The sequence below is a fragment of the Halichoerus grypus genome, chromosome 4 (genome assembly GCF_964656455.1).
Source record: "Halichoerus grypus chromosome 4, mHalGry1.hap1.1, whole genome shotgun sequence".
NCBI lineage: Eukaryota > Metazoa > Chordata > Mammalia > Carnivora > Phocidae > Halichoerus > Halichoerus grypus.
Window position 1 is genome coordinate 133305369 of NC_135715.1, and position 24880 is coordinate 133330248.

The following is a 24880-nucleotide window of genomic DNA, read 5'->3' on the forward strand; positions in this document are numbered from 1 at the left end:
CCAGTTTGGTACCCTCTACAGCTTGTTTCTCACTCATGGGCTGGGACTAAGACATTCCAAAGTCTCTCCCATCTTCTGCCTCATCTGTGCCTACCCTTGTCTTACAGGAACTCTTAACCTCTGCCTGTCTCAGCCACTCTTCAGATCTAGTTCTTACTCTCCACCCATTTCTTTGGACTTGATGTTTCAGACTTGCCCTTGTTCCCAGCTTACCTGAGCCAGGAATTCTGACAACAATTTGTCCTTTTCCTGATCCCTGAAACCTAAGGTCAGTCCTACTCACTATCCACCGCCCCCCATGAACCCAAACTCCAGGAACCAGCCCAAGCCAGAGCTTTGAGTTTCTTCCTTTCTAAGCTTTAACCCCACAAACTCCATTTGTTTAGGAAGCCAGGCTTGGCAGCCAGCATACGTAGAGCCTCATAAAAACAAGTAAGAATCTAGCAAAAAGCAGTATAGACTTTACTGGGATTTGAAAATGACTTGAGTCATTAAAACTTATCCTCTTGATTTAATAGAATGCCTTTTACTATTCTTCCATCCACTATCTATCTATCCATTCCTCTGAGCTTTGAAACTTTCAATCCAAGTACCTTGTAGTTGGAAAGGAATTCTTCAGCAAAAATTGATAGTAGATGCTTTTCTCAAGTAAGGCACTAGATGGAGCATGTGAATTTAAAGGAAATTTAAGTTGGTAATTGCCAGTGACAACAAATCATTTAATGAAAGAAAACTAAAAAATTTAAAACAAATTATTTTTATTAATTTCAACTAAAAATAGACAAATATAAAACAATGTAATACTTTTTATGAGTATATGTAAAGTCTAGGATAATTTTTTTAAAAACAGATAAGAGCTGGAATAAGTAATTTTTTTTGTCTTCAGTAGACTCTACAAACCCCATAGCCAAAGGAAAATGAAGCAGGTGGCAATTTTAGAACACTAGTTGGGGAAGGCAGAGATGGGGCTAAGAGATATTTTTTTTTCACTGGTTGAGGAAATGAAGTGGTCTTGATAGAGTGGAAATACCTTGCATCAACATCAACTTCTAGATTGCCAGCTTCAATTTTGGAAGCAAATAAGTCTAAGGAATTTGATTGCCAACAAGCATGGGAAGAGGTGATACATGGCTAATCACACAGCAGGTAAAATCTTTTAAAAGTTGTTTATAATATAAGGGGAAGTTTTTTTGTGAGAATCAAGCTCAGATTTGCAGACAGCATCTGCACTATTCCTGGAGATTAAATCTGTATTGGTATATAGACAACCTTCTGCAGGGTTCAGAAGATGACAGTTTTGATCCTGGGGGTATATTGCATTGTACGTGTTCACCTTGAACAGCACAACTTTCTCTAGAGTTTATTTATTTGTGATATTGCAAGTGAGGTTTTGTCAGTATTTCCATTTTTGGTTGGCTGTAAAAATGTCATACAGCGTGAAGCCTGACATCCCTGTACGCAGGTCAGGCTGCCTTTACGCTCGGGTCAGGAGTTACTGAAGGAAAAAAATAATCCATGGGAAACTTGCCATTGATTCGTGGTATTTCAAATTCTGATTTCCCCGGTCTTCCTGTTATTGTTTACTTCTTGAAGTCCCGTGCATTCTGTCTAAGGTATTTAGTTGCATTCAGGAGGGAGGCAGATTGGAGAGTGCTTACTCCCATCTTGACTGGAACCAGATCTGTGGATGATTTTTTAATTCCTCATTTTCTTTGTTGAAGATGTATAGAATAAACTCTAATTTAGTCTATTTCATACAATAGCAAGGTAGGAATTTAGAAAGGAGATAAATTAACCATATTTAATATGATGAGGATTTAATCATTTTCTTAAAAATGTATATTTCATTTCCTGATGAGCTTCAAGGGAAAAAAATGCTTAGGTTTTATGTGAAGAGGATTTGGCCAGAAATATGCATCCTCCTGCTGTTTTGTTTAGCAAAGGGCTAGCTAGAAGCAGGCAGCAGCTCCGAGTTTTAGTAAAAATTTGTATTTCAATTCAGTCTGATTTCTGTTTGACATCACTAATATGTTAGGACACAGATGAATAAACCCTTGTGTTTAATAATTTTTAAAATGCCTAGGTTATAAATTTGATTTTATTAAGTAAAATTAAGCTTTATCTATTTTGGATCTCTGTATGGATTGGCAGCAAAACTGGCTCTAGCACTGGAAATGACTAATACCACACTTCAGATACCCCTTCTTCAAATCTATCAATGATGGGAATTGGGAAGTAAAATTTAATAGGCAGGAAGAGAAAAAAAGTCAATGTTTTCTTTGCCCATTTCCATCATATTATAAAGTCAAGATTCAATATGTAGAGCTGTTGAATTTGCGTCTTCCTTTTTGCCTACTTCTGTGAAATGCATGTAGCAAGGGACAGAGTGTACAACAGGATGCTGACGCCTGTCTGCTACATACAGCAAAATGTTCGGTAAAGCTAGCTTCTGGGACCTGGCAAAATAAAACTGTATCCTGTGAAGCTGTGATGATGGTGAGCATGATAAGTGACAGTGAAGGACATGCAGTGATGCTTCTGAACTGACAGTACCTGGAAGGGATCTTACACGTGATTTTGCTTAGTTATTGGTATTCCGAGTAATATGTAGAGTTGTGCAAATTTTTGGTTCCAAATTTTGACAATACTTGGTGCATGTTTTCAACTCTTTTACATTTTTATATCCACAACTGTATTGCTTTCACAGCCCCCTGTGAGACAGACAGTCATGAGAGGTTCTGTTTATAGATGAAGAAAACTGAGATGCAGGCTGCTAAGGGAATTGCTCAGTGGCCCACAACACATTCCCCAGAACCCTGAAACAAGGACCCAGAGCTTTTAACTTCTAAGCTGCTGCTTTCCCCCTACACCACTTGAGTAGTGATACCTTTATGAAGGAATTATGGGAAGGCCTACTTTGACTTGAACTAATTTTTTACCTTAAAGAACTATATTTTGGTATGCCGAAGGAGATTAGTATTGTTTGCCAACCAAGTTTTTTGTTTTTGTTTTTGTTTTTTGCCAGCCATGTTTTTTAAATGCCTATGGAGTAATGCCCCGCAAGAGAAAAATCTCACATATTTAGACAAGGGGATACATATAAAGATACTCAGTGCTGCTTTGTTTCTATAGCAAAAATTGGAATCAATCTAAGTGTTGGAGATCAAAGGACTGAGTAAATAAATTGGTATATATTCATATGATATAATATTACCCAGTGACTAAAGTGACCGAAATAAGGGCGTCTGGGTGGCTCAGCCATTAAGCATCTGCCTTTGGCTCAGGTCATGATCCCAGGGTCCTGGGATCGAGTCCTGCATCAGGCTCCTTGCTCAGTGGGGAGCCTGCTTCTCCTCCCACTCCCCCCGCTTGTATTCCCTCTCTTGCTGTCTCTCTCTCCGTCAAATAAATAAATAAAAAATTTAAAAGTAAATAAATAAATAAATAAAGTGACCAAAATATGTATACGTATGTGTATGTACATGTATATAGTTTAAAAAATCATAATGTTGAGTAGAAAAAAACAATTTTGCAGAATGAAACAGCGTATCATTTTTATAGTTAACACATAGAATATGTATATTGCTTACATGTATGACCAATATTTAAAAATAGACTGTAAGGATACCCACCAAATAGTAGTCATTCAGGAAAGGGGAGTGGGATGAAACATGGGTAACAAAGGATTTCAGATAAATAAGGTAAAACGTAAACATTTTTGATTCATTGATATTTGCTCTCAGTTTTAAATATTTTTCGAAAAGTTGGGGTTGATGCTGGTGGATAAGCACGAGGAGACCTCAAGGGCAGTACCTGGGTGAGAACTATGTACCTGACAATGAGCAGAAAGAACATGAGATATTTATTTCGAGAAAGGCTGTGGTTGGCATTTGAGAAGAGCAGATATAAGTATTAGATGGGCCCATTTGGCAATGTTCCTCACTGTGGTAGAAGGGAACCTTGGGGTCTGGAGCTCACCTTACCCCAGATAGCTCTATAGCAACAGGGAGAGGGCCCTGCAGCTTGGGGACCTGGACCGCACATCCTGTCCCCATCTCTGAAGTCTCTGAACATGTCACGTGGGAAGATTGTGAATGAAACATTTTCGTGGTCTACATTCTGCTACACTTTTTACTGTATTAATGCTAATGTTGTCTGGATAAATTTCTAGGCATGAAAGAATGCATACCAGAAGACCCTATCATGTGGAGGATGCTGAAAAATACTGCCTTGAGGATGATTTGGTCAATTTAGAGGTTCTGGATGAGGTACTAAATATTTAGTAGGCAATTCTCACTGATGACATTTGTTTCATGTGAATGGTCTGACCTTTTTCTTGTAGACCATGTTCTCCTAAGGTCACTTGAAAATTTAATTGTTTGTATAGCCTTGGGGTGAAGCTCAGGGAGCATTTGGTTGCTGTGACTATGATCCTGTGTTGTGTTCATTTATAGTCCCCCAAATGTCCTAAATGATGAAGAGGAAAGGATTTGGATTTTTTCCAATAAAGCCCTTTATATTGTGAGCCTAAATGATTTATTACATCACCAGAAATTATTTTCTGTTCTAGAGAAAGTGCAGTTTCACTTTTAAGATAGTTGTTTGTTCTTCATAAAGAGTAGCTTTATTTAGGGAATTAGTGAAGGATAATATAGCTTGAATTCTAAATTTGAAAGCTGTGATAATCCCCATTTAAAGTGTGCATGTTTAATAGAGCTGTTAATTGCACTGGAACTGCTTTTGCTGATTCTAACTCTAGAGACCTTTAACTACAATGGATGAATCACTGAAGTGTAATATGGAAGTGTTCAATTCCATATTCCCACCACATAAATTTTAAGTACAGTGCTTTGAGAAATGAAGTTACTGTTTTTTCTATACTTTATCAATAGGAATGGCCTAATAAATAAAATTCTAAGGAGAGCATTTTGATTGGATAAGACAAGTTTTTCATAATAACAAAACCTTTGTTGGTTATCTCAGTGGCCTTTAGCAAGTCCTAAGTGGACCTTATTCTTTCAGCATATTCCTATTTTTTTCTTCTTCCAAGGCAAATATCTGCATTGAGGATCCTTAGGGTCACTGTATGATTTAAATTGATTACTTTCCTCTTTTAGAAAAAAAACATTCTTATGAGACTAAATTTGTTGTTATTTTTAGAATTCTTTCTTGGTTGGAAATAATGTTTACTCTCAGTACTATCTATCCTCTTCTTAGGATACAATTATTTGTCAGTTGCAAAAGCGTTATGTGGACTTGCTGATCTACACATATGTTGGAGACATCTTAATTGCCTTAAACCCCTTCCAGAATCTAAGCATATACTCTCCACAGGTAAGGGGTGCTGTTAGAGCATGTTGCTCCTTAATAGAAATTAAAAACCACAAGGGAAAATGAAAAGAAGGGGAAAATGAGAATAAACTGCTGCTGCTTTAGCAGTGTATACCCCGACCTGCAGATAACAATACAACACAGATGGAATTCCTCTCTTTCGGGGGCAACTTTTTAGAGCAAGACATAACAGTAATAGCTAGCATTCATTTAGTGCTTGCTACATGCCAGGCACGGACTTACCTCACTCACCCCTCATAATCTTGTGAAGCAGGCACAGTTACTAAAGCTATTTGGCAGATGAGGAGACTTAGCATGACGAAGTTAACTCCCTTGCAAAAGCTCATGAAACTGGTAAGTGAAGGACTGGGATTTGAGCTTAGGCCTGCAGACTCCAGAGCCTGGCTCTATAGCCTTCCTGAAGCTACAACTCCCCTAACAAGTGACAGAGCCTTGGTTTCACGGGCAACAGGTACCGGAGCATTAGAAGTTTTCTTTAAATTAATTATTTTTTTTTCTTCAGTTTTCCAGACTTTATCATGGGGTGAAACGTGCCTCAAATCCTCCCCACATATTTGCGTCAGCAGATGCTGCTTACCAATGTATGGTAACTTTCAGCAAAGACCAGGTAAGACCTCTCCTTCCTTCCCTGCCAAGTCACACAATAGGATGTGTACTGTCTTCCTCTGCAGCTCTTACGTCTTCCTGAAAGCTCCATTCTGGTTGCTGGTGCTAATTCAAGGAAATAGAAAATGAAAGAGTAGCTCAGTGGAACAGGAACAGTGATAAAGTTAGAGCAGCCAGAGAACGTGAAAATTCTTTTGGGTAACGTGAAGCATTCACATCAAGAGTACTCATTTTCGGGCGCCTGGGTGGCTCAGTTGGTTAAGTGACTGCCTTCGGCTCAGGTCATGATCCTGGAGTCCCTGGATCAAGTCCTGCATCGGGCTCCCTGCTCGGCAGGGAGTCTGCTTCTCCCTCTGACCCTCCCCCCTCTCATGTGCTCGCTCTCTCTCATTCTCTCTCTCTCAAATAAATAAATAAAATCTTTAAAAAAAAAAAAAGTACTCATTTTCCCTGATAAAATGTATTAAGAGTGTTTCTAATATGAATGTGAGAACACAGAGCCAACACAAATCTGATTACATGACTACAACTGTAATAAAAACAGAATGTAGAATGACATAAATGAAATTGTTCTTATTAAGGTCTCAGAATTTTCATGGTTCGGTATTTTTTGTATGAAATATTGCACACAGGTTGACAGTGATCAAGCCCCACACCATTTAGCTGCTGAGAAATTGTAGTGGATTTGGTAAAGACTGAACAGATTTTAAACTCAATGCTAGTTAAACATAAAGTTCACCCATACAGCTTCCCTTTTTGGACCTTCAACTCAAAGTGGTGATATATCCAACCTTAACCCTTCTTTTACTTTCAATATGTATATTTTCCTTTGTGTCTTTAGTCTGTTTGAAATATAAGTAATAAAACTGGTAAGAAAGTTTTGTGAGAGAGTTACTGTGTATAAATTTACTGAGACCTGTGAAGTCCCAGCTATGGGTTGGTTAAGGAGTAGATGAAACTATAACAGTGCAAGTTACAAAATGGAGTACATGGATTCACTATAGGTTAGAAACCTGGCTTCTCTAAATTCTTACCTTTCCCACAGACTTGTGAAATGTCCATAGATTTCATAGAGAGGAAGTCAATGGAGAGAGATACATTTATTTCTCAAGTTGGGAAGTTGCCCCACTGTGTTTTTTCTGACACTGAAGTTTGTCTTTTCCAACACCAACTAATTCTTTGATTCTCCAACAGCAATTGGATGACCAACGGTTCAATTCCATTCAATTCTGACACTCACTTCTCAGAGTTAGTACAGACCCCACATGGTCAGGGCTCAGCCCCAAAGACTGCCCCCATCTCACATGCCAGGCACAAAAGGGATGCCCAGGCATCCTGCACTTCTGCCCAGCCTACAACCACCCTCAAGTCTGACAATTCACTGGAACAACTCACAGAACTCAGGAAAACACTCAAATTTACTGGGTTAGTATAAAAGATACAACTCAGGAACAGCCAAATGGAAGAGATTACCCAAGGCAAGATATAGGGGAGAGGAGTGGTGCAAAGCTTCCATGCCTTCTCTGGGTATGTCCCCTCCCAGCATACCAAAATGTTCATACCAGAAGCTCTCTGAATCTTGCTGTTTAAGAGTTTTTATGACTCAGTCAATCTCTAGTCCTTCTCTCCTCCCTAGAAGTTGGGATGATGGAGCTGAAAGTTTCCACTCTTTCATCATGTATTTGGTCTTTCTGGTGACCAGCACCTTTTGGGAAGCTATCTTGGGCCCTAGCTTTGTATAAATTTCCTGAGATCTGTGAAGTCCCAGCTATGGGTTGGTTAAGGAGTAGATGAAACTATAACAGTGCAAGTTACAAAATGGAGTACATGGATTCACTATAGGTTAGAAACCTGGCTTCTCTAAATTCTTACCTTTCCCACAGACTTGTGAAAGTTACTTGAACCACCTGGTTAGCAGTTAGGTTTGGTTGAAAGGGACTTTTTTGTGAATAACAAAAGATGGTCCTGTTGTCCCTATGATTCAGGAAGTTCCAAGGGTCTTAGGGGCTCTGTGCCAGGAACCAGAGACAAAGACCCAATACATGTTTTTTATTATACCACACCTACTAATCTTCTTGATACATAAAGAGCTCCTAGGAATCAATGATAATAAGACCAGTAATACAAAAAAAACAAACAGGCAAAGGATATGGGGTGGTCACAAAAAAGAAAATATGAATAATTTTAAACAAATGAAAAGATCTCAACCTCACTCATAATAAAAGAAATGCAAATTAAAACTACACTGAGAGACCATTCTTTTATGTTTCCGATTGGCAAAAATCCAACATACCCTATTAGTGAGGCTGTAGGAGAACAGGCACTTTCGTGAATTGGTCCAGTCCTTAGGAAAGCAATTTGGTACTCTCTATCCAACTTACAAATATATTTATCTTTTAGTTCAACAACCCATTTCTAGGAATTTATTCTATAGAAGAACCTGCATGTAAATATAATGCCCTATGTATAGGGTTATTCACTGCAGTATACTCCTTATGTATCCATCAATATGAGACTGGTTAAATCGACTATGGTACATCTGTATAATGGACCAAGCAGCTGTGAAAAGGTTGAAGAAGCTCTCAGTGTGCGGAAATGGAAAGATTCCTAAGATAAATCATTCAGTGAAAAAATGAAGGTGTACAGTGGTGGATATTATAGGAAAACCATTCCTGAACATACAAGTTGTTTACTGTGCTATGAATTCTTCACTCTCACTCCATTTTCTGTGTCAGTGCATCGTCATCAGTGGAGAAAGTGGCTCTGGGAAGACGGAAAGTGCCCACCTGATTGTTCAGCATTTGACTTTCTTGGGAAAGGTATTGACTACCTGTTTTATGTGTCGTGGCTAGAATCCTTGCCAGTGTAACTGCATATTTTATAAATGATGGAAATACTGGTTTTCATTAGTGGTTACATAAAAACCTTCCATCTTTATTATGTTTACTTCCTGATAACGAGGCCTCTTAAGTTGTCAACAGGCTATCCCTCTTTCACGTAGTGAGGAAAATAATGCCAGCATGAATTTACTAGATTATCAGCAATTTTTTATGTTTTCAATGTAATAGGAACATTTAACCATTAAGTAGTAAAAGTGGTTAAACTCTAGGAACAGGATCAGGGAGAGCCACTAAGGCAATTAAAGGATTGGAAAATAGAAATCTTTGAGCAAATGTTGAAGGAAATGGAAATTTTTAGCTTGGGGAAATGGACATTGAAGGAATGACTTAAAAAATGGTCTAGCAGTTACTTAGACTCAGAATTAGTGTATTATGAGACTAAGATAGAATTTAAGGAGTATTTTCTACAGATGAGGTTTAATGAACATTATAATGGATGACTGAGAAAAGTTATGGGATCTCTCTATATAAAACTCTTTACAAACTATTTAGGCATTTTATCTGTGAAGGATTTTAAGTGAAGTGTGGCTGGATGTAAAAATTGATAACCTAATCTAGCATCATGTGACACCTGTGCACCTGGGGAGTTGCTCGTCTGAGGAAACAGTGCTGGTGGTTGATGCTAATTTCCCCAAGTGAAGTTCTTCCCAAAAGGATAATGTGAATTTTGGGGGGTAAGGAGGGGTGCCTGGCAATTTTGCTAAGGTAATATTTCTGGAAGCTCCTCTTGACTGTTGTCTGTTTGGCACAGGCCAATAATCAGACCTTGAGAGAGAAAATTCTGCAAGTCAACTCCCTGGTGGAAGCCTTTGGAAATGCATGCACTGCCATCAATGACAATTCCAGCCGTTTTGGAAAATATCTGGAAATGATGTTTACGCCAACCGGAGCTGTGATGGGGGCAAGAATCTCTGAATATCTACTTGAAAAATCCAGAGTCATAAAACAGGCAGTGTAGGTGCATTGTTTTATTACTCTGTCTTTGCTCTGCAAGATAGACCAGGAGGCTCTGGTAATCTTAATGGCTTCATTTCACCCTTATTCTTAGCATCCGTGCCCTCCACTGCCACCGCCAAGCTGTCCAAGAACAAGGAATTATTTAAGCAAAGGATAAGTGGTAATTTTTAACCTAAAAGATGTTTGCAGACCAAGTACAAATGGTTGGGGTGGGAGTATTTTGGGATTAGTATGCCCATTTCTTTTGAGTTGGTTATACCAGCTAGAATTTAACAACATTGTGAACATTTAAATCATTAGGTACCAGGGCACTTGGGTGGCACAGTTGGTTGAGCGTCCAGCTCCGGTCGAGCCCCGCTTCGGGCTCCATGCTTGGCACGGGGTCTGCTTGAGATTCTCTCTCTCTACCTCTCCCTCTGCCCCTCCTCCCCTGCTCTCTCTCTCAAATAAATAAATCTATAAAAAAAAAATTAGATACCTTAACATTGAATTTGTCTATTAAAAAAAGCACTGATAATATTCCACATACTAATTTTTTCCCTAGATTGAGAAAGGAAAAAAATGATTTTGTTTTAAGAAGAGCGGTCTAGCAATAGTGATCAATAGTATGGAATTCTCTGGATTCAAATGCTGGCTTTGACATTTACTGTCCTTGGTTATGTCACTTAACCTCTCTGTGCCTTATCTATGAAACGGAGAATCCAGTAGTGCCTACCTCCTGGGTATGCTGTGAAGACTAATGAGTTCATTTATATAAAATTACTTTAAAAAGTGCCTTGTACGTATTAGTGGTGGTACATATTTTTAGAGGGCTATCTATGCTTTTTCTTATTATTGCGGCACACCAGACTTCCTCAGGAGCATGGTCCTGTATTTTCATTAGTTATCTACTGAATGCTTGTTGTCTGCTAGTGTTGTGCTCCTTGCTGGAGTTGCAAGACAAAGCAAAATAGACAAGGTTGCAGTATTCATGGAGCTCAGAGTGGATGGGGGATGGGAGGGGGGAGGGGAGGGAGGATCACAGGCATTAAACAAATAAACTTAAATGCAGAATGATTAGGATAAGCACCAGGAAACAATATAAGGTGCTAATAAGGTAAAAGAGGAGAAGGAAGGGCACACAACCTAGTCCAAGAAGAGAGGGGCTCCCTGTGTATGAGACAGTTAATCTGAGACCTGAGGATCACTAAGAGTTGGTCAGCAAGGTAGTGCTCCTCCCAATGAGGGAGATAGGCAAAGATGAGCCTGAGACCAGATCATGCTGGGATTTGGAACCAGGCTGGGGATTTTGAACCTTATTCTAAAGGCAGTAGGGGGGCACCTGGGTGGCTCAGTCAGTTAAATGGCTGCCTTCGGCTCAGGTCATGATCTTGGGGTCCTGGGATTGAGCCCTGCCTTGGGCTCCCTGCTCAGCGGGGAGCCTGCTTCTCCCTCTCCCTCTGCAGCTCCCCCTGCTTGTGTGCTCTCTCTCTCTCTCTCAAATAAATAAAATCTTAAAAAATAAAGACAGTAGGAAGCCATTTAATGTTTTCAAGCAGAGGAGTGACAAAACCCAAGTTGCGTTTCAAATGATCGCTCTGGCTTCAGTGGGGAAAATGGATTGGAGGAGATGCAGTAGGGATTGTGTTGAGACCATTAGGAGGCTGTCTGTTGCCAGATCCCTGTGAGACAGAATGTTGGCCTGGACTAAGAGCATAGCAGTGGAGAGAGAGGTGGAGAGAAGTGGATGAATCTGAGAGCTACTGTTCAAGGAGAATCCACAGCACCTGTTCTGGGGTCAGAACTCAAGCGTCCTCCTCTGCAGTTTCCTCACAAAATAGGGGCTGGCATGCAAATTAAACAAATGAACAAAAAGACAGAGTGAGTTATTTTAGCTTCCCTGTGGCTTCTTGATTAATTTTTATGAGGTCCCTTGCTTCTTTCTCCCCAAATTAGGGTGATTTTAAAGTTTATGGCGCTACCTCTGACAGAATGGAAAATATGGTTTTCTGTGTACAAATGTCTTTTACAAAGATAATATGAAGAGGGTTCCAATCACAGTTATGTCCCTTATTGTATATGTCACTTAATGTAATATCCTCATACCTTATTTTCCTTATATGCAAAAAGGGCATAATAAAGTCACCTATACAAGGCTGTTATGAGAATCGAATGAGATATGTGATTTATACCAAACATAGAATCTGAAACGTAATAGGTATCTAATATAACATTATGATTATTAAACTGCTATTCAATATGATAGCAGTGATGAGGTAAAATAGACTGAAGATATTGGGTGAGGGGAGAAAATGGGGCTTGTGCAGGTCCTGTTCACCTAACCTTTCTTGCCTGCTCCTTTCCAGGCACATGTAGGATTTCCCTTTTAGGTACCCTGGGGTCGGATGTGGTCATATGACCAGTTCTGGCAAATGAGCATTTAATGGCAAGACCCTCTGGCAAAGTGCAAGATGGTGGCTACTGCATCACCCTGGGCCTATGAGTGACTATGATGAGCACACTCCCTTCCCTTTGCTGGCCCTCAGTGGACATGTACTCTGAGCAAGAAGTAACCTTCTGTTGAGTTAAGCCACTAAGATCTTTGGGATGTTTGTTATTGCAACAAAACCTAGCCAAACCTGATAGATACAGGGATGAAAACTAAACTGAATTTATGTTAGGGGTGCATATTGGTAGGCAATATTCAGAAGAATTGAGAACTAGAAATATCTGCAAAAAAACTATAAGAAGGCAAGACCAAGATGGGTCAGCTGAAGTCTGCACATTTATCAGAGTTTAAAAAATTAGTGATATTTGTACCAAGCATACTGATTAATAAAGCTCTAAAAGGTCTTTACCATCTCCCTGAATAGTGCCATCATCCCTAGATGCTCAAGTTAGATACCTAGGAGGCAGACTCCATATCCCTTTCCCTCACCACCTTCATTCATTCTCTCAGGATGTTCTTTCAGTTGTTCCTCCAAATAAATCTTTAAGCTTACCCTTCTTCTCCATCATCACTATCATCACTACCTATCCAAGTCACTTGCTGTCTCACCTGGACCTCCTGATTGGTCTCCCTGTATCCATCTTGGCTTCTTACAGTCTAGTCTTCATCCTGCAGCTAGAATGTACTTTTTTCAACATGGATCTACTCATGTCATACACTTACAGTGCACCTTGGCTCCAGTTTAAACTGCTTCAAAGAATTCTAATTGCCTAATCAACAAAGTTCTGATTATGGCCTAACAAGGCTTGGTGTGGCCTGGCCTTGCCCACCCCCTTCTCACTAGCAGTTTCTTTCTTTCTTTTTTTTTTTTTTTTTGGTTCTATACGGGTATCATGCTCAGAGCCCTTGTATATATGTTGCTCCCTGTCTTTGGAATGCTTTTTCCCCTTCTTTCTGGAGCTCTTCCTAACCCCTTCTCATGTTTCAGTGTTTGGCTTAAGTGTTATTTCTCCTGACTTGATACAATTAGCCCTCATCCCCCCACATTATTCTTCATCTCAGCCTTTTGTTTGTTTCAAAGCCCTCATCACAGGTTTCCTTGTTTCCTCTAACTCCATCACTAGAAGGAAAGCTCCAGAAGACATGAAATCTCATAGTCTTGTGTCCCTGGCACCATGGTGCCATGCCCACCATGACTGGCACTTGGTAAACTTACTAGTTGAGGGAACAAATGAGTGAGAATTGGCAAACAGAGGCATCTAGAATACAGGGCAGGAATAAGAATACACCAGAAGAGCTATGACAGGATAAATGACCAAAGGAAGACCAGGATACCCAGGAGAAACTGAAGAAAAGAGTGGGGCCAATGTTACAGAAGGGAACAAGGAGTAGAAAGAAGATTTCTTTCCATAGAGCTAAGTTGGCCAAGGTGAGGATTTGCCAAATCGTAGGGGTATCAACAGAAGAGACAGTCCTCCTCCAGAGGAAGGAAAGGGGTCCAGAGCAGGGCTTTTCAAACTGTCTATGCTGAAGGACCAGTGAAAAAAATTCTCAATCCGTTGTGAGCTAATATCTTGTAAAACATAATGAAAATGAATTATCCAAAGAATTATTATATCCTTGGATGTCATGGCAATGTCACTTGCTATAAAATGTCTAGACATGTATGCTGACAGCAGTCCACAGACCACACTTAGAGTAGCACATATCTGAAAGGACCTTGGCCACAATGGCCTAAAAGAGGGTGGAGGACAGGAGACCAGGGGACTGGTGCATGCCGCTTTGAAAGAATACAAGTTTGAAAGAGTGGAGACCTCAGTTCTGGGACCAGTTCTGCTCCCTAACTTGCCATTGGACTGGAGAGCCACTTCCTGTCTGGGGCTCCAGTAAAATAGGGAGATTGGCTGATATCTCGCTAAGCTGGATATCACTGTCTCTTAAGCAACGTGGACTACAAACAGAAAGCAAGTGGCACAGATGCATAGTCATTTGGGCTGTACTAGAAAGATCTCTAAACATGTGTAACCTGAGCTGTTACGTATGAATGTTCCATTCTCTAAAACCTCCTTCTGCGTAAAGATAAGTGTGTTTCATAATGTGACACTGTGACAATTACTATACTAATCCTATCACTATTCCTATTCTATAATTGGGATGTGGCCTATTTAATTTCCATATTTCAAAATACAAATTTGCTACAGGATAATATTTTTCACAGAAAGGAAATGGTGTAAATTACTTGAAGTAGGGGAGCAGAATATGTTATTAATAACATCCCCTCCCCCCTTTTTTCAGGGGAGAGAAAAATTTTCATATATTTTACTACATTTATGCTGGTCTTTATCACCAGAAGAAACTTTCTGAGTTCAGACTTCCTGAAGAAAAGCCTCCTAGGTAAGTATAAGGGGTTTTAGTTGTTGATTTTTAATGAATGTGTAACTAGCAATTGAGAAAACTTAGAAATAAATGGAACTGTTTTTCCTAACTGGACACTGATAGTCTCTTAAGTTGAAATACCCAGGATGAGATGGCGGGAACTACATCTCACCATTTTCATTTTCGAGAAAGTTCAGAAACTTAACTGCAGCCATTTTACTCCACCATGTGCACCCTTATTCCACTTCGCTATTAGACTGAAAGGGAAATGTCCTGGCGAAGAAGGAGCCCAGTGATGCCCTGGTATTCGGGGTGCTGTTTGCCAAGTCAATGCTCATTGTATTTGGTCATACTCCATATAGGTATATAGCTGATGAAACTGGAAGGGTGATACACGACATAACTTCCAAGGAGTCTTACAGAAGACAATTTGAAGCAATTCAGCATTGTTTCAAGATTATAGGGTTCACTGACAAGGTAAGTGATTGTCAAGAGAAAAAGAAACTCAAGTGTTCATATTCTTTTTTTTTTTTAATTTTATTATGTTATTAGTCACCATACAATACATCATTAGTTTTTGATGTAGTGATCCACGATCCATTGTTTTCGTATAACACCCAGTGCTCCATGCAGTACGTGCCCTCCTTAATACCCATCACCGGGCTAACCCATCCCCCCGCCCCCCTCCCCTCTAAAACCCTGTTTGTTTCTCAGGTCCATAGTCTCTCATGGTTCATCTCTCCCTCCAATTCCCCCCGCCCATTTTTCCCTTCCTTCTCTTAATGTCCTCCATGTTATTCCTTATGTTCCACAAATAAGTGAAACCATATGATAATTGACTTTCTCTGCTTGACTTATTTCACTTAGCATAATCTCCTCCAGTCCCATCCATGTTGATGTAAAAGTTGGGTATTCATCCTTTCTGATGGCTGAGTAATATTCCATTGTCTATATGGACCACATCTTCTTTATCCATTCATCTGTTGAAGGGCATCTCGGCTCTTTCCACAGTTTGGCTATTGTGGACATTGCTGCTATGAACATTGGGGTGCATATGGCCCTTCTTTTCACTACATCTGTGTCTTTGGGGTAAATACCCAGGAGTGCAATTGCTGAGTCATAGGGTAGCTCTATTTTTAAATTTCTGAGGCACCTCGACACTGTTTTCCAAAGTGGCAGTACCAACTTGCATTCCCACCAACAGTGTAAGAGGGTTCCCCTTTCTCCACAACCTCTCCAACATTTGTTGTTTCTTTCCCTGTCCATTTTTGCCATTCTAACTGGTGTAAGGTGGTATCTCAATGTGGTTTTGATTTGGATTTCCCTGATGGCTAATGATGAACATTTTTTCATGTGTCTGTTAGCCATTTGTATGTCTTCTTCAGAGAAGTGTCTGTTCATCTCTTCTGCCCACTTTTTGACTTGATTATTTGTTTTTTGGGTGTTGAGTTTGAGTTTATAGATTTTGGATACCAGCCCTTTATCTGTAGTGTCATTTGCAAATATCTTCTCCCATTCTGTGGGTTGCCTCTTTGTTTTGTTGACTGTTTCCTTTGCTGAGCAGAAGCTTTTTATCTTGATGAAGTCCCAAAAGTTCATTTTTGCTTTTGTTTCACTAGCTTTTGGAGATGTATCTTGAAAGAAGTTGCTGTGGCCGATGTCAAAGAGGTTACTGCCTATGTTCTCCTCTAGGATTTTGATGGATTCCTGTCTCACATTGAGGTCTTTCATCCACTTTGAGTTTATCTTTGTGAATGGTGTTAGAGAATGGTCGAGTTTCATTCTTCTGCATGTGGCTGTCCAATTTTCCCAGCACCATTTATTGAAGAGACTGTCTTTTTTCCATTGCATATTTTTTCCTGCTTTGTCAAAGATTATTTGACCATAGAGTTGAGGGTCCATATCTGGGTTCTCTATTCTGTTCCATTGGTCTGTATGTCTGTTTTTGTGCCAGTACCATGCTGTCTTGGTGATCACTGCTTTGTAATATAGCTTGAAATCAGGCAACGTGATGCCCCCAGCTTTGTTTTTCTTTTTCAACATCTCCTTGGCGATTTGGGGTCTTTTCTGATTCCATACAAATTTTAGGATTGTTTATTCCAGCACTTTGAAAAATGTCATTGGAATTTTGATCGGGATGGCATTGAAGGTATAGATTGCTCTGGGTAGCATAGATATTTTAACAATGTTTATTCTTCCGATCCATGAGCGTGGAATATTTTTCCATCTTTTTGTGTCTTCTTCAATTTCTTTCATGAGTGCTTTGTAGTTCCTAGAGTATAGATCCTTTACCTCTTTGGTTAGGTTTATTCCAAAGTATCTTATGGTTTTCGGTGCTATTGTAAATGGAATCATTTCTTTAATTTCTCTTTCTACAGTTGCGTTGTTAGTGTATAAGAAAGCAACTGATTTCTGTGCATTGATTTTGTATCCTGCCACATTACTGAATTGCTGGATGAGTTCTAGTAATTTGGGGGTGGAGTCTTTTGGGTTTTCCACATAAAGTATCATGTCGTCTGCGAAAAGAGAGAGTTTGACTTCTTCTTTGCCAATTTGAATACCTTTTATTTCTTTTTGTTGTTTGATTGCTGTTGCTAGGACTTCTAGTACTATGTTGAACAGCAGTGGTGAGAGTGGGCACCCTTGACGTGTTCCTGATCTTAAGGGAAAGGCTCTCAGCTTTTCCCCATTGAGGATGATATTCGCTGTGGGTTTTTCATAGATGGATTTTATGAGCTTGAGGAATGTTCCCTCTATCCCTATACTCTGGAGAGTTTTAATCAGGAAAGGATGTTGTATTTTGTCAAATGCTTTTTCTGCATCAATTGAGAGGACCATATGGTTCTTCTCTCTCCTCTTATTAATGTGTTCTATCACATTGATTGATTTGCGAATGTTGAACCACCCTTGCATCCCGGGGATAAATCCCACTTGGTCGTGGTGGATGATCCTTTTAATGTATTGTTGGATCCTATTAGCTAAGATTTTGTTGAGGATTTTGGAATCCATATTCATCAGGGATATCGGTCTGAAATTCTCCTTTTTGATGGGGTCTTTGCCTGGTTTGGGCATTAAGGTAATGCTGGCCTCATAGAATGAGTTTGGAAGTTTTCCTTCTGTTTCTATTTTTTGAAACAGCTTCAGTAGAATAGGTATTATTTCTTCTTTGAATGTTTGGTAGAATTCCCCAGGGAATCCATCAGGCCCTGGACTCTTGTTTTTTGGGAGGTTTTTGATCACTGCTTCAATCTCGTTACTGGTTATTGGCCTATTCAGGTTGTCAATTTCTTCCTGTTTCAGTCTTGGCAGCTTATAGGTTTCCAGGAAGGCCTCCATTTCATCCAGATTGCTCAGTTTATTGGCATATAGTTGTTGATAATAATTTCTAATAATTGTTTCTATTTCCTTGGTGTTGGTCGTGATCTCTCCCCTTTCATTCATAATTTTATTAATTTGGGTCCTTTCTCTCTTCTTTTGGATAAGTCTGGCCAGTGGTTTGTCAATCTTATTAATTCTTTCAAAGAACCAACTTCTAGTTTCATTGATCTGATCTACTGTGTTTCTGGTTTCTAATTCATTGATTTCTGCTCTAATTTTAATTATTTCTCTTCTAATGCGTGGCTTAGGCATCGTTTGTTCCTTTTTCTCTAGTTCTTTAAGGTGTAGAGTTAGTTGGTGAATTCGGGATTTTTCTATTTTTTTGAGTGAGGCTTGGATGGCTATGTATTTCCCCCTTAGGACCGCCTTTGCAGTATCCCATAGGTTTTGGACCGATGTGTTTTCATTCTCATTGATTTCCATGAATTGTTTAAGTTCTTCTTTGATTTCTTGGTTGACCCAAACATTCTTGAGCAGAGTGGTCTTTAGCTTCCAAGTGTTTGAATTTCTGCCAAATTTTTTCTTGTGATTGAGTTCCAGTTTTAGAGCATTGTGGTCTGAGAATATGCAGGGAATAATCTCAATCTTTTGGTATGGGTTGAGACCTGATTTGTGACCCAGTATATGGTCTATTCTGGAGAAAGTTCCATGTGCGCTTGAGAAGAATGAGTATTCTGTTGTTCTAGGGTGGAATGTTCTGTAAATATCTATGAGGTCCATCTGGTCCAATGTATCATTCAAAGCTCTTGTTTCCTTGTTGATTTTCTGCTTAGATGATCTGTCCATTGCTGAGAGTGGAGTATTGAGGTCTCCTACAATTAACGTATTGTTATCAATATGACTCTTTATTTTGGTTAACAGTTGGCTTATGTAGATGGCTGCTCCCGTATTGGGGGCATAGATATTTACAATTGTTAGATCTTCTTGTTGGATAGACCCTTTAAGAATGATATAGTGTCCTTCTGTGTCTCTTATTACAGACTTTAGTTTAAAATCTAATTTGTCTGATATAAGAATTGCTACCCCAGCTTTCTTTTGAGGTCTGCTGGCATGGAAGATAGATCTCTATCCCTTCACTTTCAGTCTGGATGTATCTTTAGGTTCAAAATGAGTCTCTTGTAGACAGCATATGGATGGGTCCTGTCTTTTTATCCAGTCTGCAACCCTGTGCCGTTTTATGGGAGCGTTTAGGCCATTCACGTTGAGAGTGATTATTGAAAGATATGAATTAATTGTCATCATGTTGCCTGTGAAGACGTTGTTTTTATAGATTGTCCCTGTAACTTTCTGTTGTAGATCACTCTTGGGGTGATAGAACCCCCCTTAATATTTCTTGCAGGGCCGGCTTAGTGGTCACATATTCTTTCAACTTCTGCCAGTCGTGGAAGCTCTGCATCTCTCCATCCATTCTAAATGAAAGCCTTGCTGGATAAAGTATTCTTGGCTGCATGTTCTTCTCATTTAGTACCCTGAATATGTCTTGCCAGGCCTTTCTGGCTTGCCAGGTCTCTGTGGATAGGTCTGACGTTATTCTGATGTTTCTCCCTCTGTACGTAAGGAATCTCTTCCCCCTAACTGCCCTTAAGATGGTTTCCTTGGTTCTAAGATTTGCAAGTTTTACTATTACATGCCGGGATGTTGGCCTGTTTTCCTTCATCTTAGGAGGGGTCCTCTCTGCCTCTAGGACTCGAATGTTTGTTTCATTCCCCAGATTAGGGAAGTTCTCAGCTACGATTTGCTCAAATACATCTTCTAGCCCTCTCTCTCTCTCCACTCCCTCCGGGATTCCAATGATTCTGACATTGGAACGCCTCATGGTGTCACTTATTTCTCTGATTCTATTTTCATGGATTCTGAGTTGTTTTTCCCTGGCCTCCTCTTTTCCCTTTTTATCTATTATACTGTCTTCCAGATCGCTTATTCTCTCTTCTGTCTCAGTTACCCTAGCTGTTAGATTATCTAGATTAGATTGGATCTCATTGATAGCATTTTTAAGTTCTGCCAATTCCCCTTTTATTTCTGCCCTTAGAGACTCTATGTTGCCATTAATTGATTTCTCCATTCTAGCCATTGTCTTCACAATTGCTAGCCTGAATTCCATCTCCGACATCTTGGTTATATCTGCATCCATTTGTAAATCTGCAGCATAAGTCATAATCTCTGAGTCTTTTCTGTTTTGGGGCTCCTCCTCCTAGTCATTCTGTTGATGGGTGTTTGAGGGAATGTATAGAGTCCAAATTATTGACCAGAACCCAAGCAAGATGCACCTGTTTTCTTGGGACCTTAGGGTTGCTGGCCTCTTGTTTTCCCAGCCTGTCTTCTGTGGGAGGGGCCTGCCGCGCTGTTACTCAGGCAACCCTGTTTGGGCGGAGTTGCCCTGCGCCCCTGTGGCAGGGGATGGGCTCAGTGGGAATCAGTCTTTGGGGCTTTTGTTCTCTGGCGCCTTTCCCTGGCGGCTTTCCGCGTCTCTTCCTCGAGTCAGAGCAGAAGAGACCGTTTCTAACCCTCTGCCTCAGAGCAGAGAGACCGCAGTCTGTTCTTCAGTGAGCTCTCCAGGCTACACCGTCTCTGTTTCTGTCCGTGCTGCTATAAACTGCAGTGTCCTGGGTTGTGTGCCCCTCCACAGCGCTCCCAGTCCTGCCTCCAGGTCGGGGCACGTCTGTGTCCTTTGTGCTTCTAAAACCACCAGCCGCTCCCAGTTCGCGTGCACGCGCGACTCCGCCGCTTGGGGTCCTGTCCCGGACACTGCAGTTCGCGTGGGCGCGGCTCCGCTGCTTGGGGTTTCCACCCCGGAGGTTGCAGTTCACCGGCGGGACCCCGGCGCACCGGGTTTCCGTCTGGGAGGCTGCAGTTCGCGTGCACGCGACCGTCGCTCTGGGTTTCTGTCTGGGCGGCTGTGGTTCGTGTGCCCGCGACCCCGCCGGTCTGGTCCTCCACCCCGGGGGCTGCCCTAAAGTCCTTTCCCAACGCTACCGGTCTGCGAGTCTGTGCCCCTCCGCAGCGCGCGAGGCTGTCACTCACCGGCGGTGTAGGATCCCCACGTCCAGGCACCCTCCCGCTGCCGTTTATCCTCCGATATCTGCCCACAGAATCACGGCTCTCCGCTTCGTACCTCACAACCAACCGCCTGCGATATTCTGTTTGTAGAGATCCAGATCTTCTTACATCTCAGGCTGGTTTCATGGGTGCTCAGAGTGGTCTGGTAGATATCCAGCTCAATTCCGGGGACCAGTTGAAATAGGGTCCCCTACTCCTCCGCCATCTTTCCCCCAAGTGTTCATATTCTTGGATCAATGTGGGTGAAGATGTGAATGTTCTAACTTGGAGGAGGAGCCTTTCTTTTCACCTGTCATCTGATCATGTATAAGTTCTTGCTCCTCAAAGTATGATCGGAGGACCAGAAATATTACCATCACCTGGGAGCTTGTTTGAAATGCACACTCTCAGGGCACCTGGGTGGCTCATTCAGTTAAGTGTCCAACTTTTGATTTTTGGGTCTGGTCATGATCTTAGGGTTGTGGGATCAAGCCCCAAGTTGGGCTCTACACTCAGTGGGGAGTTTGCTTGAGATTCTCTCTCTCCCTCTGCCTCTCCCTGTCCCGCATGCACTCTCTCTCTCAAACAAATAAATAAATCTTAAAAAAAAAAAAATGCAGATTCTCAAAAAAAAAAAAAAAAATCAAAGGTAGGGGGGCAGCACCTGGGTGGCTCAGTCATTTAAATGTTTGAATCTTGATTTTGGCTCAGGTCATGATCTCAGGGTCGTGGGATTGAGTCCCACATTGCGCTCCGTGCTGGGAGTGGAGCCCGCTCAGGATTTTCTCTCCCTCTGCACCTCCCTGCCCTCTCTTAAAAAAAAAAAAAAAGAAAGAAATGCAGACTTGCAGACTCTCAGGTCCATCTAAGAATGGTTGAACCAGAATCTGATTTTTAACAAGATGCACAGGTGAATATTAAAGTAGAAGTACTGTTATAAGTGCCTCATGCCTGTGAATTGTTACCCTTGTCATCAGTTCACTACAGCTATGATAACAAACACCAAAACAATACTGCCCTTTTCTGAGTTGGGGTTGTTCCAGCCATTAAAGTGAATTGTGTAAAAGAAGTACAGGGATATGTAGGTTACACCCAGTCACAGAAATATATTTATGCAAGTAGCTCCTTGTGCACCAAAACAAATTAATTTAAACCTTTTCAACTTTCTTGCAGTGACTTCCTTCTCCATGGTACACAGATGTACATTATTACCTCTAGCTCTAAGTACTGTACTACTCTTATCTTAATAGATACAGGCTGTCTCTATTAAATATATGCCAGGGGTGACAGAAGATATTTATAACCCTAGGTTCAAATATTATTCTGTGATACATTTATATCATAGTTTCTGGGCTTCATGCCATCAATTTGGCAAAATACACAGATTCTTTTGCTTTTTCAACAAAGGTGGTGAATGATTAGGAGGTAGGTGAGAGTGTTAAATCTTAAGGGATTAGATTACAAGACATTCCAGTTACCCTGGGACAGCCACTCTGTCCTGTACAGAAGGATTGCTTCTGTAATCTAATGAGTTTGGCCAGCCCTTCCCTCCCCAGCATGGCTGATTTTAGTCGTAATAATACCTTCCTTTTTTCTAGCCAGCTGTTAATTTTCTCTTTTGGCCTCCCACTGACTTTAGACTGACAGACAGTGGAAAATCCCAAAGGTCAGATAAAAACAGAACTATATTTCCCTTGGCTCCTTAGAGGAGAGCAGTTAAACAGGTTCCAGCCTTATTAAAGGACCTTTGTGGTTATTAATTTATGGAGCTGGTTATTATCAAATTGCATCACCAGAAGAGTCCAAGCGTGGTGGAGATGGCAGTAGAGTGATTGAAGGTCACCTGGGTCATGCCAAAGTGTTCAGGGCATGCTACCTTAAAAGGGTACAGGAACAGATAGAGAAGTTAGCCATAAGGTTATAATATTTTGCTTTTGTGTTGCCTGGGTGGCTCAGTTGGTTAAGTGTCTGACTCTTTGTTTTGGCTTAGGTCATGATCTCAGGGTCATCATATCCAGCCCCATGTCAGGCTCCGTGCTCAGTGCGGAGTCTGCTTGAGATTCTCTCCCTCTCCCCTCTGCCCCTCTTCCTGCCTGTGCACATGCACATTCTCTTTCTCTAAAATAAATAAAATCTTTAAAAAAAAATTTTGCTTTCTATGAGTGTAAAGATAGTTATAGAATACCGTGAAGAGATTAGTCCTAGCTTTAAAAGGTGTATGATGGCTCTGTTCTAATAATAAAAATGTACTGCAAATAACACTCAAACAGATGCTGTTTTAAGATAACAAAATTAAAAACAAAAATTAAATATGCTAAGTATGTGTCCTTGAAGTAAGCCATCTCTAACCCTTGTGGAAAATAAGTAGAGCAGAAATGAATGAATTCATGAATAAATATGAAAAGAAAGAAATGTAAAAAGTGGTAGACATACTTAATTTCTGCCTGATCTTGACTGTAAAATGAATAACCAGAATGTAATTATATGTATGCATATATGTTCACCATGTCCCGTATTAATTCATACTGGAAATAAACCAATTTATGTCAGTTAGCAACCTTGGAAATGGAAGGAAGAGGCTGGCTCGTATCTCCCTGACCCTAAATTTTTTGGTTATATCTTTCTCTGTGTCTCTATAGACAACCTGTTTTTGCTGAATTCACTCAATTCGCTTTATGAACTCAAAGTAGTTTGACTAAGATCGGAGAGATTCAGTTGAATGTCGTCTGGGAACAGATGCCAAATAGCTGATGTATCTTAAATGAACTGGTCAATTTAATCAAAATTATGGTCACCCTTCTTTCTTACAATGTCATTAGTTCCCTGCAGGAATCTTCATAGTATTCTTCAGATTCTCCCAAATTCCTATAGCAAAATTTTGTGAGTAGCAAACTGTAGTGTGGATTCAAGAGCGTGAATTTTAATTCTGGGACACCAGCCAAAAGTATCTGAAAGAACACTTGACCTTGACTTTATTGTAAAGAAACCTCCCTGGTAGGAGGAGACTTCCACTAACAATGATGATTCCTTGCAGGGGATTGGGCAGGGGTGGGATTATACCTAAAACCCTATTAGGAAGATCCAGACTTTTGGAGTCCTGTTTTTTGAGTCAAACCATATTATTTCTGTTTAATATTATGCTTGTCTTACTGGTATATGAATTATCATAACATATTTATATTTAATAGTACATGAAAACATTTTTGGCAGATTATCTGCATGATGGTCAACATTGGATATTTACTGCAGATCCCTTGATGAAGATGTTAGGGAGAAGGCTTTGAGATTAGGGCAAAATTTTTTCCCTTTCTTCAAGATAGATTATGAATTTGGGAGAGTATTGCTGAAGAGAGACTGAAGGGTTATATGTTAAAGTGTAAATTGGGGATTTCCATTGTCTTAATGACAGATAATAGGACTTACCATTGACTTTTTTTTACACTACTTTATTGATGTATGATTGATATACCCCCCCTCAAATATTTTTAAACCAATCATTGGCTTTCAAGATACAAATATTATAAACCTCTGAAAAGGGAATTGAAGAAAGGTGTTGGGATGGAGCCCATAAGGGAGAAGACCATTTAATTCGGCCTAATGTGGTGCTTAGGGCAGAACTGGTGAAAAACTAGAGACTTACAAAAAGGAAACAAGGTAGAGAGATACTGAGAGGGCAAGTCAATTTCTGGGAACTTACCAGGGAAACAACTATCATGAGATGCTTGTGAACCAAGCTAGGAGCAACTTCCTTAATCAGCTCCAGGCTAACAGAAAGCCAAGGTCCTTTTCAATTTTCTACTTAGCCTCAACTTTATTGAGAGAATACCTACATCAGTGAAAGGAGTGT

The 24880-nt window shown here is 40.4% G+C and overlaps 1 protein-coding gene across 1 annotated transcript in view; it reads left to right on the top strand.

Annotated features, from left to right (window-relative positions):
- Window positions 1-24880, top strand: part of MYO3B (myosin IIIB) — a 394785-nt gene that overhangs the window by 151413 nt on the left and 218492 nt on the right. The window contains exons 9-15 of the mRNA XM_078070027.1: window positions 4172-4268; window positions 5218-5334; window positions 5855-5959; window positions 8694-8777; window positions 9610-9812; window positions 14539-14637; window positions 14982-15096. Coding sequence (XP_077926153.1) covers window positions 4172-4268; window positions 5218-5334; window positions 5855-5959; window positions 8694-8777; window positions 9610-9812; window positions 14539-14637; window positions 14982-15096 — 820 coding nt within the window. The remainder of the gene's footprint in view (window positions 1-4171; window positions 4269-5217; window positions 5335-5854; window positions 5960-8693; window positions 8778-9609; window positions 9813-14538; window positions 14638-14981; window positions 15097-24880) is intronic.